Source organism: Coregonus lavaretus (genome assembly GCF_964263955.1).
Source record: "Coregonus lavaretus genome assembly, chromosome: 12".
In the NCBI taxonomy this organism is placed as follows: Eukaryota; Metazoa; Chordata; class Actinopteri; order Salmoniformes; family Salmonidae; genus Coregonus; species Coregonus lavaretus.
Genome location: NC_139999.1, coordinates 8,051,314 through 8,065,790, shown reverse-complemented (window position 1 = coordinate 8,065,790; position 14,477 = coordinate 8,051,314). Strand labels below are relative to the sequence as shown.

At 41.3% G+C, this 14,477-nt stretch overlaps 1 protein-coding gene across 1 annotated transcript; it reads right to left on the bottom strand.

The window, feature by feature from the left end:
- Positions 1–2,157: 2,157 nt before the first annotated feature.
- On the bottom strand, positions 2,158–7,794 carry LOC311138029 (protein kish-B). Its single transcript, XM_084172678.1, has 3 exons — positions 7,685–7,794; positions 6,224–6,355; positions 2,158–3,711 (listed from the first exon to the last, which is right to left on the bottom strand). Exons 1-3 carry the CDS (start codon positions 7,692–7,694, stop codon positions 3,629–3,631), a joined length of 225 nt encoding a protein of 74 aa, XP_084028804.1. The 5' UTR covers positions 7,695–7,794; the 3' UTR covers positions 2,158–3,628.
- Positions 7,795–14,477: the final 6,683 nt, after the last annotated feature.

Here is a 14,477-nt window from a genome sequence, read left to right as displayed (position 1 = left end):
CCGAAGGCACTGTATATATATATATATATATATATATATATATATATATATATATATTAAGCTGGACACCAAGAACAGTTTCATATACAATACCAGTCAACACATTAGATTGACAGTAACAGTAGTCAGATTAGGCTACAGGTAAAACAAATGTAAGAAATTAAATAAACCCTGGCTGTTGTTGACAAGCATATTAAGTTCATATATAGTACCAGTCAAAAGTTTGGACACACCTAGTCATTCAAGGGTTTTTCTTTATTTTTACTATTTTCGACATTGTAGAATAATAGTAAAGACATCAAAACTATGAAATAACACATATGGAATCATGTAGTAATCCAAATATATTTTATATTCTTCAAAGTAGCCACCCTTTGCCTTGATGACAGCTTTGCACACTCTTGGCATTCTCTCAACCAGCTTCACCTGGAATGCTTTTCCAAAAGTCTTGAAGGAGTTCCCACATATGCTGAGCACTTGTTGGCTGCTTTTCCTTCACTCTGCGGTCCAACTCATCCCAAACCACCTCAATTCGGTTGAGGTCGGGTGATTGTGGAGGCCAGGTCATCTGATGCAGTCAAATAGCCCTTACACAGCCTAGTCATTGTCCTGTTGAAAAACAAATGATAGTCCCACTAAGCGCAAACCAGATGGGATGGCGTATCGCTGCAGAATGCTGTGGTAGCCATGCTGGTTAAGCGTGCCTTGAATTCTAAATAAATCACAGTGTCACCAGCAAAGCACCCCTAACACCATCACACCTCCTCCTCCATGCTTCACGGTGGGAATCATACATGCGGAGATCATCCGTTCACCTATTCTGCGTCTCACAAAGACACGGCGGTTGGAACCAAACATCTCCAATTTGGACTTATCAGACCAAAGGACAGATTTCCACCGGTCTAATGTCCATTGCTCATGTTTCTTGGCCCAAGGAAGTCTATTCTTCTTATTGGTGTCCTTTAGTAGCGGTTTCTTTGCAGCAATTCGACCATGAAGGCCTGATTGACGCAGTCTCCTCTGAGCAGTTGATGTTGAGATGTGTCTGTTACTTGAACTCTGTGAAGCATCTATTTGGGCTGCAAATTCTGAGGCTGGTAACTCTAATTAAATTATCCTCTGCAGCAGAGGTAACTCTGGGTTTTCCTTTCCTGTGGCGGTCCTCATGAGAGCCAGTTGTGTCATAGCGCTTGATGGTTTTTGCGACTCCACTTGAAGAAACTTTAAAAGTTATTGAAATGTTCCGTATTGACTGACCTTCATGTCGTAAAGTAATGATGGACTGTAATTTCTCTTTGCTTATTTGAGCTGTTCTTGCCATAATATGGACTTGGTCTTTTACAAAATAGGGCTATCTTCTGTATACCACCCCTACCTTATCACAACACAACTGATTGGCTCAAACGCATTAAGAAGGAAAGAAATTCCACAAATTAACTTTTCACAAGGCACACCTGTTAATTGAAATGCATTCCAGGTGACTACCTCATGAAGCTGGTTGAGAGAATGCCAAGAGTGTGCAAATCTGTCGTCAAGATAAATTGTGGCTACTTTGAAGAATCTCAAATATAAAATATATTTTGATTTGTTTAACACATTTTTGGTTACTACATGATTCCATATGTATTATTTCATAGTTTTGATGTCTTCACTATTATTCTACAATGTAGAAAATAGTAAAAATAAAGAAAAACCCTGGAATGAGTAGGTGTGTCCAAACTTTTATATTAAGCTGGACACCAAGAACAGTTTCATATAGTTGTTTTGTTTAAGTGTGTGTGTCTCGCTCTCTGAAAAATGAGGTGTTGACACTGTAAATTTGGCTAGGGCCAAGAGTTTTAACTGACAATGAGATCTTATAGCTTAACTACAGCACAGAGTTTTTCCTGGTTGTCGAAAAAGGAAATAGTGACTATAACCATGACATTTTAACATTAAAGACATTTTGATCTACAAAGAGATCTTTAGACTCAACCACAATGCGTGTGATTCTCTATGGTGCTCTACAGAAAACTGCCTTTTCAAATCTATTAGAATGACTTTACAACCAGTCAGACTTTATACAGGAAGTCATATTTTCCACATTTTAGGCTCCTCCTTTGTACACTTCGTAAATACCAGTCCTTTCCCCCAGAATAAACCATTGAGAATGGTAACTAGGTGATCAATAGAAGGTTTATTATTATTATTATTATTAACTACAGTATTAAATAAAGACACTACTCAACACATGAGCAGAATCTCCTCTGTCACAGTGTTCAACAATCCATTCATGGGGGCTGTGCAAATTTTTGTTTCAGCCCAGCACCAACACATCTGATTCAACCAATCAAAGTTTTTGTATTTATTTTCGGTAATACCAATTACCCAACCGATAGCAGATAGCATATCCAACTGACAATCTCTTCGAAAAAAAGATCAACTATTGGAACCAAGACTTAAAAATGACTGATGTTGGCACAAGATGGAGGGGAAGTTGGAGCATAATGCTTAATCCAGTATAAACTGATGTATAGAATTTATTATACAAGACACACAATTCATTAATTCTATAGCACAACGGCAGAGTCATGTCTTAAGTGTAAAACTAATAATCCATGCTTTCTGGGAATGCTATAAAGTCCGGAAGTTGTGGAGGGAGCTAGAAAGTTTGCTGTCAGAAGTATTGCAATGTAAACTTACTTTGAATCCGTCTGTCTGCATATTTCAAGACATGGCGTATGGGTGTAGTGAGATACCCGATGGGTTGGACGATTCTCTTCTCATCACTCATCTTGAAAAAAACATACTAAAAACTTGGAAATCAATCAATCTGCCATCATTAACACAATGGAAAGATCTATGATTTATTATGTAAATATTGAAAGTGTGTGGCCTACGGACAGAAACGAAATGGTGCAGTTTCAGGCCATGTGGCAAACAATAATGCAGGTACTATGGGATGGGGGTGTGAGCATGCGGGTCTGGACAGAGAAGATGTAGTCATTGTTTGTGTGTGTCTATAAATGGTAGTGTGTGTGTTTGTATTTGGTGTGGAAAGAAATGGGGGGAAATGATGTGTTAGTGCTGGGCTAGGACAAAAATGTGCACCTCGAGAATATATTGAGTAACACTGTTCTAATAAGATCTGTACAGTAAACTCAGGGTAAACTGGATGACGGTGGTGTCGTTCAGGGATGGATACAAGGGATGCGTCCCGGTAGTCTCTCCTTTCTCCCGAAGTGTGCACTTGTGCACTTCCCTTCATAGATCTCTGAACAGAAATGACTGGTATATGGAAACTCCCTAGCCCACGCCTACACCAATCCAATGCTTTTACATTTGTGGGGAGTAGTGAACGAGTACACACTCCAGGAGAAAGGAGATGTTATTGGGAAGCACCCAGATGTTGAAGAGTGCAGTGAGTGACAGGGATCTTATACACCACCTGGGGGCAGTATTAGCTTGTCCTTTATACAGGTCCTTTGGGGTTACTGGGTGAATGAATGGGCGTTCTGGGGGCACATTGTCCAAACAGCGTCCATGGGTGGCAACCCAGTGCAGCCCAATCCAGCTCTGCAAAGCACAGCCAAGCCTGGCCTGGTCCGGTCCACTCTATCTCAGTCCAGTCCATCCCAGCCTGACGCTGTCACTTTAAAAAGACCAGGTACAATGCCATCGACAGACAGGTTATAGCCACAGCATGGTGGAGTCTGGTCCCAATCACTGCAGCTGAGAGGCAGAAAGACAGAGAGAGAGAGACAGAGAGAGAGAAAGAGAGGCAGAGGAAGATAGAGGGGGGAGAGAGATTGGGGGAGCAATGAAGAGTGTGATTGAGGGGAGGGATACAGAGAGCGAAGAGATGGACAGAGAGACACAGGAAGATAGATGGGGAGAGAGAATCGGAGGACAAGGGAGAAAAAAAGACAGTAGATCAGGAGTGGGGGTAAGTACGTGGACCTCTCTGCTTCAGACTATGATGAAGCTATAGTAGTGGACCTCTCTGCTTCAGACTATGATGAAGCTATAGTAGTGAACCTCTCTGCTTCAGACTATGATGAAGCTATAGTAGTGGACCTCTCTGCTTCAGACTATGATGAAGCTATAGTAGTGAACCTCTCTGCTTCAGACTATGATGAAGCTATAGTAGTGAACCTCTCTGCTTCAGACTATGATGAAGCTATAGTAGTGAACCTCTCTGCTTCAGACTATGATGAAGCTATAGTAGTGAACCTCTCTGCTTCAGACTATGATGAAGCTATAGTAGTGGACCTCTCTGCTTCAGACTATGATGAAGCTATAGTAGTGGACCTCTCTGCTTCAGACTATGATGAAGCTATAGTAGTGAACCTCTCTGCTTCAGACTATGATGAAGCTATAGTAGTGGACCTCTCTGCTTCAGACTATGATGAAGCTACACTACCGGTCAAAAGTTTTAGAACACCAACACATTCAAGAGTTTTTCTTTATTTTTACTATTTTCTACAATGTAGAATAATAGTGAAGACATCAAAACTATGAAATAACACATATGGAATCATGTAGTTACCAAAAAAGTGTTAAACAAATTAAATATATTTATATTTGCGATTCTTCAAATAGCCACCCTTTGCCTTGATGGCAGTTTTGCACACTCTTGGCATTCTCTCAACCAGCTTCACCTGGAATGCTTTCCCAACAGTCTTGAAGGAGTTCCCACATATGCTGAGCACTTGTTGGCTATCTTTTCCTTCACTCTGCCGTCCAACTCATCCCAAACCACCTCAATTCGATTGAGGTCGGGTGATTGTGGAGGCCAGGTCATCTGATGCAGCACTCCATCACTCTTCTTCTTGGTCAAATAGCCCTTACACACCCTGGAGGTGTGTTGAGTCATTGTCCTGTTGAAAAACAAATGATAGTCCCACTGAGCGCAAACCAGATGTGATGGCGTATCACTGCAGAATGCTGTGGTAGCCATGCTGGTTAAGCGTGCCTTGAATTCTAAATAAATCACAGTGTCACCAGCAAAGCACCCCCAACACCATCACACCTCCTCCTCCATGCTTCACGGTGGGAACCACACATGCGGAGATCAAGCGTTCACCTACTCTGGTTCCAACCGCCGTGTCTTTGTGAGACGCAAAAATCTCAAATTTGGACTTATCAGACCAAAGGCCAGATTTCCACCGGTCTAATGTCCATTGCTCGTGTTTCTTGGCCCAAGGAAGTCTCTTCTTCTTATTGGTGTCCTTTAGTAGCGGTTTCTTTGCAGCAATTCGACCATGAAGGCCTGATTCACACAGTCTCCTCTGAACAGTTGATGTTGAGATGTGTCTGTTACTTGAACTCTGTGAAGCATCTATTTGGGCTGCAATTTCTGAGGCTGGTAACTCTAATGAACGTATCCTCTGCAGCAGAGGTAACTCTGGGTCTTCCATTCCTGTGGCGGTCCTCATGAGACAGTTTCCTGATAGCACTTGATGGTTTTTGCGACTCCACTTGAAGAAACGTTCAAAGTTCTTGAAATGTTCCGTATTGACTGACCTTCATGTCTTAAAGTAATGATGGACTGTCGTTTCTCTTTGTTTATTTGAGCTGTTCTTGCCATAATATGGACTTGGTATTTTACCAAATAGGGCTATCTTCTGTATATCCCCCCTACTTTGTCACAATACAACTGATTGGCTCAAATGCATTAAGAAGGAAAGCAATTCTACAAATTAACTTGAAATGCATTACAGGTGACTACCTCATGAAGCTGATTGAGAAAATGCCAAGAGTGTGCAAAGCTGTCATCAAGGCAAAGGGTGGCTATTTGAAGAATCTCAAATATAAAATATATTTTGATTTGTTAACACTTTTTTGGTTACTACATGATTCCATATGTGTTATTTCATAGTTTTGATGTCTTCACTATTATTCTACAATGTAGAAAATCGTTTTAAAAAATAAAGAAAAACCCTTGAATGAGTAGGTGTTCTAAAACTTTTGACCAGTAGTGGATAGCAGTGGACCTCTCTGCTTCAGACTGTGATGAAGCTGTAGTAGTGGACCTCTCTGCTTCAGACTGTGATGAAGCTATAGTAGTGGACCTCTCTGCTTCAGACTGTGATGAAGCTATAGCAATGGACCTCTCTGCTGTGATGAAGCTTGTAGCATAGCTCTTTGACTGTAGTCAGAAACACATAACCGGTATTTATATTCCATTGTTCTATTACAAAGATGGACCATTGACAGCTTGATTGATTGGCTGATGGCTTACCTTTATAGAACACCCCCCACACTCCCTTCTTCTCAGAGAGTAGCCAACTGTTTAGGCGAGGCACCTTCTTGAGGTACGCACACGTACAGACGAACAGAAGCCCAAGCACCACAATCCCATCGAACGAGTACACTGAGGGGAGGAGAAGAGAAGAGAGAGAAATAAACTAATTTGGTTTGAAGATTACATCTGTAGACATGGCTGGTCGTTCAATTTTCAAAGATGAGCTATCATTGCCTTGGATAGTTTAATATTTCAATGACAACAATAGTTTGACAGATTGCATCTTGATGTAGCTTGCACACAACCACTATTTGAAGTCTACAGCAATTGTAAAATACCATTGCCAGTTAAACGTGTTTGACAGCTAGGCTACACTTGATACCTGTGTGATTAGCTAGCTAGATAACATTATAAACAATTGTCACTTATGTTAATATCATTTACAAAAGCAGTGTTGCATAGATGGCTGTAGGAGCCAGTAACAGCAACAATATTTCTAAACTGGCCACCAAACATGTCACATAGGTAGCTAGCTAGCAAACGAGCCAGATATAGCTAGTTAACCCTTGATCATGACTCTCAGTTCCATTACACATAAGAGTCATTGGACAAACGCGTCTTCTGTAAGGGGAGTTTTGGTAAGAGCCTCAACGTTCAGTCTGAACATTAACACGCATCGCTTGCGGTACGGTTTGAAGCATAAGGATCGTATCTTCCATATGGGCGAGAAATATATATATATATTTATTTATTTATTGATACACACTTTTATAGGGTTAGGATTCCCATATGGCCATATTTCCATGTTACAGCGCTTGTTTACGGAAAACAGACGGAAGTGGACTACCTGTGCTTATTAGCTATCTGCTTCTCTGAACGACTGTATATAAAGGGAAGACAGACACCACAAATGTGTTATAACTTAAAAATACTGTTGACTGCAACTGTTAAAACAGTGTACAGTAAGTGTGTAATTTGCATTTGTGAAATTATGTTGATGCGATATGAAAGTAGAGGGTTGTTTCTAGAATCGTACAGCAATTGATAATCGATTGACGTTTAGATGGAGTGTTCGGCTGTTGAGGCTACCAGAGCCAATTCGCCATTTAATCAAAACATGTAAGGTCCCTTTAGCCAATTTTACTCCAATATTGGGCTATAGCTAACGTTAGATAGCTACCAACTGGACGTATACTTGCCCATAAAACGTTAACTAGCTTTTGGTTGCAAATTGACGATGCACTTTTTCTGTTCATAAATCGAAATGTTAGCAAATTGATGTTGGCTGGCTACGGTCTACAGACATATATGCTAGCTAGCAAAATAGCTGGCACAATGCTAACTAATCGAATCACAGAGCTTGCTAACGTCCAGCCAGCCAGCGTCCGCTTCTTTGCTTTGAAAACAGTGCATCTCCTGCAAGATGACCTATAAAATGACACGTCGCATCAAACTGACCATTTGTCATGTTTGCTGTTGTCCAAGACTGTGTTGAATTCTCAGTTATTTTCAATCATCCATGTTGTTAAATATTGTCCTCCCTTCCCTGTGACAGGCAGCAGCCAGGATTACCAATCAAGAAACAACTAATGGATGGAATAAACGATATATCTGGGTTCATCAGGACAGAGCAATGGAACTCGGATATTGTTAGCAACAGAGACCAACTGTGTGTGTAATGTTTTTTCTGAAATATTTCCAAATGTAGATTTGTAATCCATGGTCTCCTCCACAATAAAGGGACAATTCACACCAAAATCAAAGTCTGTCCGATGGTTTCAGACCTCAAAGGTGGTCTTATGTCCCAGCCAATTGTGTTTCAAGGAGAGAGATAAATACTGAACAAAAATATAAACGCAACATGCAACAATTTCAATGATTTTGCTGAGTTACAGTTCATATAAGGAAATCAGTCAATTTAAATAAATTCATTAGGCTGTAATCTATGAATTTCACATGACTGGGCAAGGGCGCAGCCATAGGTGGGCCTGGGAGGGCATCACCCACTTGGGAGCCAGGCCCACCCAATGGGGAGCCAGGCCCAGCCATTCAGAATTAGTTTTTCCCCACAAAATAGCTTTATTACAGAAATAAATACTCCTCAGTTTCATCAGCTGTCCGGGTGGCTTATCTCAGACGATCCCACAGGTGAAGAAGCCGGATGTGGAGGTCCTGGGCTGGCATGGTTACACGTGGTCTGCGATTGTGAGGCCGGTTGGACGTACTGCCAAATTCTCTAAAATGACATTATGGTAGAGAAATTAACATTCAATTCTCTGGCAAGAGCTCTGTTGGACATTCCTGCAGTCAGCATGTCAATTGCATGCTCCCTCGAAACTTTAGACATCTGTTGCATTGTGTTGTGTGACAAAACTGCACATTTTTGAGTGGCTTTTATTGTCCACAGCACAAAGTGCACCTGTGTAATGATCATGCTGTTTAATCAGCTTCTTGATATGCCACACCTGTCAGGTGGATCGATTTCCTTTTCGGATCTTTATTATCCACCTGTACAGTAGGTGGCAGAATGAACATATAATTGTTGTGAATGCCATTATACCGAAGAAGAAGAAGAAGATTGTCTTCAGTGTTGCCATGTTCGTGATTTTCTCGCAAATTGGGCTATTTTGAAAACGATGTCGCAAGTGAAAATGTATTGGTCGCAGGTTGCGGGGTTTTGGGCTTTTCTAAGCGGCCGCCATGGCATTTGTCTTAAAAAATATGTATTTCACTGTGACCTGGTCCTGACTGTCAGGCAGTGAGACAGGCTGTTGCTGAGTGAGTGAGAGCCGGAGGGGTGTGTGTGTTTGTGTGTGTGTGTGTGTGTGTGTGTGTGTGTGTGTGTGTGTGTGTGTGTGTGTGTGTGTGTGTGTGTGTGTGTGTGTGTGTGTGTGTGTGTTGAGAGCGCATACAGTTATTGGCTGAGTCAAGTGAGCGAGAGCGAACCAAAGCTATAAATGTTCAGCCAAAGCTATAAATGTTCAGATACTACATATTTACCCCCTTCGAGACTAATTAAGTCTCGAAAACAAAAAGAATAGGATTATAACAAATCTTGTGTAACTTTAGCAATAAAACCATGTTTATGGAGTGTGAACTAATTTTTATGAAGTGTAAACAAATTGTTATGGAGTGTAAGAGCGAAAAACCTGTCTGGCAGCTTTCTTTCCAAATATCCATCAATCAATCAAGACAGTAAAATTCTCTCACGGCCCCTCTGCCCCAGGCGACCACCTAAGTACTCCAGATCAATTTATAAATCTTTATCAATGCATTTTAAGCTATGATGCAATCAAATACACATGAAAGCCTCAGAAAACAAAATACTATCAAAAACCCATCCACATTCAGGCTGGTCGACCCATCGGACCCTCCTGTGGATTCTCTCTATCCCTTCCTAGACCCAATATCCCTAAGCGTAAAAAAAAATAAAAAATCTGAGGTCCCCACATGTACCCAACAACAGAAAACATAATTCTTCAAAAAGTTAATACAGAAAGAATATGACACAAATTATGTATTACACATGCAAATATGTATATAAATCATTGCAACCACTGGAATGTAGTCCACTACACTGCAGCTCCTTAGCAGTGTCGACTTTCAATGCAACGTCGATGATGGAATCTGAACATTTCCACACCTTCCTTGTTCTACTTCCTCCAGTCCATTCATATTGTCCATGTTTGAGTATTTGAATCCCACTCTACACATTCCCCATATGCTTCTGCAAGAAAGGAAAACACCAACCAGTATCTTTTGCAAAGCAACACATGAAAATTAAAACATCAATATCAAAAATAATATATATAAATGAATCACATTCCATTTCCCCCCTTTGATTCATAAGAAAACACTAAATATAAAAAATATATATATATATTGAAAATTATCACACAATCAGATATTCTAAATTTCCTAGAGTTACTTCAACCCTAGTTTTCATAACATTTTGGTCTGACTTTTTTCCCAATTTTCGAAAAATAAATTTCACTGATTTATCCACAAAACTCTTTCCCATTAGCTGAGGATATTCGATTGGGAAATCCCCACCTGCTTATGACTTATTTACACAAAAACGTTGCAACCGACTGAGCTTCTTTTCGCTTGGTTGGACATGCCTCCTGCAATCGTGAAAATCTATCTACAACCACCAGCTTTTATCTTTTCCCTTCAATTGGTTTTATCATATCAACAAAGTCGATAACCAACTCCCGCATAGGACCTCTCGGTGTTGGAATGTAACCAGGAAGAACAATCACACCTCTGCGAACATTCTTTTTCAGACAGATTGTGCACCTGCCTATGACATAGTCAACCTTTTCAAGCAAATATAGTGCCCAAAAACCATACTCCTTTGTGATCTTTCTCCTAACCTCCCCCCTTGCAACATTAGCTAACCCATGTGCTTCCTGAATCATCAGACCTAATAGGTCTAGAGGCGCTACTATCAACCCCTCATGGTTTCTCCAAAGACCCTTCGCATCTTTGACAGCACCTCGGTCTAGCCATAACTGTTTGTCAATCGTAGAAGCAGCTTCCTGCATCAAAATCACATCCGTAAGCGTAATTTTGTCTTCCACGTCCACTCCATGAGTGACCAGAAAAACCTTGCCCAATTTGTCCGCTCCTGTGACGGCTTTTGCAGCTTCATCAGCAGCTTTGTTCCCTTGTGTGACTTTTGACACATCTGTTTTATGAGCTGCACACTTATAATAATAATATGCCATTTAGCAGATGCTTTTATCCAAAGCGACTTACAGTCATGTGTGCATACATTTTTGTGTATGGGTGGTCCCGGGGATCGAACCCACTACCTTGGCGTTACAAGCGCCGTGCTCTACCAGCTGAGCTACAGAGGACCACACTTAGCTATCGCTATCTCTTTAGGCTTCATCATAGCATGCAACAGTTTCATTATTTGCGCATGATGTTGTATCGGAGAACCATCCGTTTTCTTAAACCCTCGACCTTTCCACACTGCTCCAAACAAATGACATACACTATGTGCATATGCAGAATCAGTATATATCGTCACTCGCTTTCCTTCTGCTAACAAACACACTTCTGTTAGCCCCACAAGTTCAGCAAGTTATGCGGACGCAGGCTGTGGTATTACTTCAGCCTTTTCAACAACAAATCCAGTTCCTTGGGCTTTAACTACTGCATAGCCAGCACACAATGTATCTCCCACACGATAACAATACCCATCAGTCCAATACTCCAGGTCTGCCTCACATAATGGAAGGGCTTGCAAATCTGATCTAAGCCTCGAGTATTTCTCTGCTTCTTGAACACAATCATGTGGCTCACCATCCTCTGAAGTTGGCAAATTCTCAGCTGGATTCACCATATCACACCTCACTAGGGTGACATCTTCCTGCTCTAAGAGCCTATGATAGTCTCTGAGCCTAGGCATAGTCAATGTATATTTTCCATAGTTCAGAAGATTTCTGAGACTATGATGGGTAAGTATTGTTACTGGGTAACCCATCGTAACAGATGATGCTTTGTCATACATTAAATATACTCCCACCATTGCTCTGTAACACCGTGGTAGCCCTAGTTCTACTTCTGAATAGGCAGTAGAGTAGTAGGAAATAGGTTGAGGATTCGTCCCTGTACCTGTCGGCTGACAGAGAACTGCACAAGCATATTTACCTCCAGTAGAAGTAGACACATATAGCAAGAAATTCTTAGAGTAGTCTGGTAGTGTGAGTGCCGGTGCCTCTTGCAACCTCTGTTTGATAGTTTCAAATGCTACAAGGCCTTCCTGTGTCCATGAAAGATTGCTATGGAGTTCACCATTCCCAGTATCTTTAACCATAATTCTCAAAGGTAACCGTTTCTTTTGGCACTTCTACCAGACTGCCGTCTGGCGTATATTTTATTGTACAATTCAATCTACACAATGCATCTCTTCCCAACAATGCAATAGGTGTATGTTCCTATACCAGTATGGGTATTGTAGTTTTCAAATTTTTTATAGCAGAGCTCAATTGGTTCCGTAAGAGGAATCAGCTGTTTCACTCCCTCAAATCCAATTGTCCGAATCAGTCGATTGGACATAGGAAGATGTGTAGCATCTTCAGGCCGAACACAGGTGAAAGCAGCTCCGCTATCCATCATCACTTCCAATGGTCGGTTGTTTACTTTCACCTCAATTGTTGGATATTTTTCCGGTCCTGGTGCTACCAGCTGACACCCCCCTTTCGGATCTTCTGGGCACCTCTAGAATCCTGGCTCTGGACCCCTATAAGGGTTCACCGGTCTGCCAAATGATCTTGACTGGCCCCTGTATCTTCCTCTGAAATTTCCTCTGGTGTTTCCTCCTGGCCCATTACACTCACGGGCAAAGTGACCAACCTGTCCACAATTATAACACACTTCTGAAGATTGCTGGATGTATGGATTAAATCTTCCTCCTCTTCCTCTTCCTTAGCCTTCTCGTCCTCTTCCTCTCCAATTCTGTGTCTGTCCGGAAACTGGCTGTGGATATGAAACAACTGGTACCACTAGTGGTGGCTGGGACAATTGCAGTTGGACCTGGTTCGGTTGAAGCTGTGGCAGTGATTGTTGATTTGATGAACACTGATTCTGCATAACCAAAGCCTGTTTCTTCTCCTTCTTCTTATTCTCCACCAGTTGTATTTGATAGAGTTTTCTGAGAGTTTCTTGGTCCTGTTCTTTCTGGTTGTGTTCCTTTTTCCTGTATAGATCCACTTGATGGGCTATATGATCTGTATAGACACCTTTTGCCATGCTTCCAAGTCCAACCACCTCTGCCAGTTTGCTCCTTACTGGTGAGGGCAGCCCCATCTGCAGTTTAGCTCGCAAAATTGACTGCTCTATTTGACTCACATCTGGATCATTTCCGGTAATATTTCTCCACACTTGATGAGCTCTTGACACATAGGCTCTCAGATTTTCTTGTTGTCCTAGTGGGTCAATCAGAATGTTGTCAGGATGCACATTTGTTGGAAACGTATCTTTCAGTGCTCTCCACAGCCTATTTCTACTTGCAGCTAACAACTCAGGATCATTCACCGCAGTCCCCATATAAATATTAAGTCCAGCTCTCTGAAGAATTTCTTCCATACCTGGAATCCCAAGGAGATTAGCCAAAAGTCTCTTAATGTCTCCTATGGCAGACTGTGTTCCCACCGTAATATCTTCCAACTTTGAAATCCAAGGATATGCTCCATCTTGAAGAGTAGGCAGCTTCTCAAGTATATCTGACATATCGGTATTCTTCAAAGGCTTATACTCCAGGTTCTGTCCTCGAATTATCACTGGCATCATCTTCTTACTTGTGCTCCCTTTTCTTGTCCGCAATATATATTTCCTCTCCAATTTTTGGGATTCTTTTTTCAGCAGTTTTTCCTTCTGTATCTTCAACTTCTTGAGTTGTTCTTCCAATTCTCTTACTTCTTCTAAATTATTTGCCTTATCCAAGCATGATATGCATCGATCCATATCTCTTTCTATTTATTCTGTGCTAGTCATTGTAGGATAAAATCCTCTTGAACATGAAGCACCTTTAATCTCCAAATTTTCATCGCTGTCTCCATCTTCACTTTCATCAGAGATCAAATCTCTTGTATCCTTCTTCTTCCAACTTCCATCACCCCTTCTTTCCGCTCTAGCCAACCTCCGTCTGATCACAGGGTCATATCCACCCATGATCTCTTCTGAATCACTCTGATCATCATCATCATCTTCAAATTCCATCCTCCTGAACCTCACTCTACCCTTAGTTTCCAGACATGTCGTTTTCTTCTTACTTTTGAAGTTTGGATTCATCTTTATGGTCGTTTCTGCTTGTCCTCTCTCTATTATTCGTTCATCTTCATCTCTGATGCAATAATCACCCTCCTGAATGATGACTGGAAGTTGAGGATAGACGTCCTTAAACTCTACTTCTTCCTCGTAAGGTGGGGGTCTTTTTGCTGAATCCTTATGTGAGAAAGGTGTATTGACTTCTGCCATTAGTTTTTCTGTTACCTTCGCCTCTTTTGCCATTTTCTCTATACCTCTGTCTCTTTTATCTTTTGTATCTTTTATCAGTTTTTGTCCCTCATTTTCAAACAACTTAAGAACACCCAGCTCTCTTTGTCTCTTTTCTTTACGTTGTTCCCCTTTTTCCCCCCCTTCTTTTGATCTGCCTTATACGTCGACACAAGCACTTCCATTATTTTAATTACGTCTGGGTTAAGAGTCCCTTCCACTGGCGTATGGTTGTTCAATGTCA

What these genes read in the sequence shown, in the direction of transcription:
- LOC311138029 (XM_084172678.1), bottom strand. An exon ending in GTGGGGGGTGTTCTATAAAG is followed by an intron (nt 3,712 to 6,223) that starts GTAAGCCATCAG and finishes TCTGCCTCTCAG; the next exon opens with CTGCAGTGATTGGGACCAGA.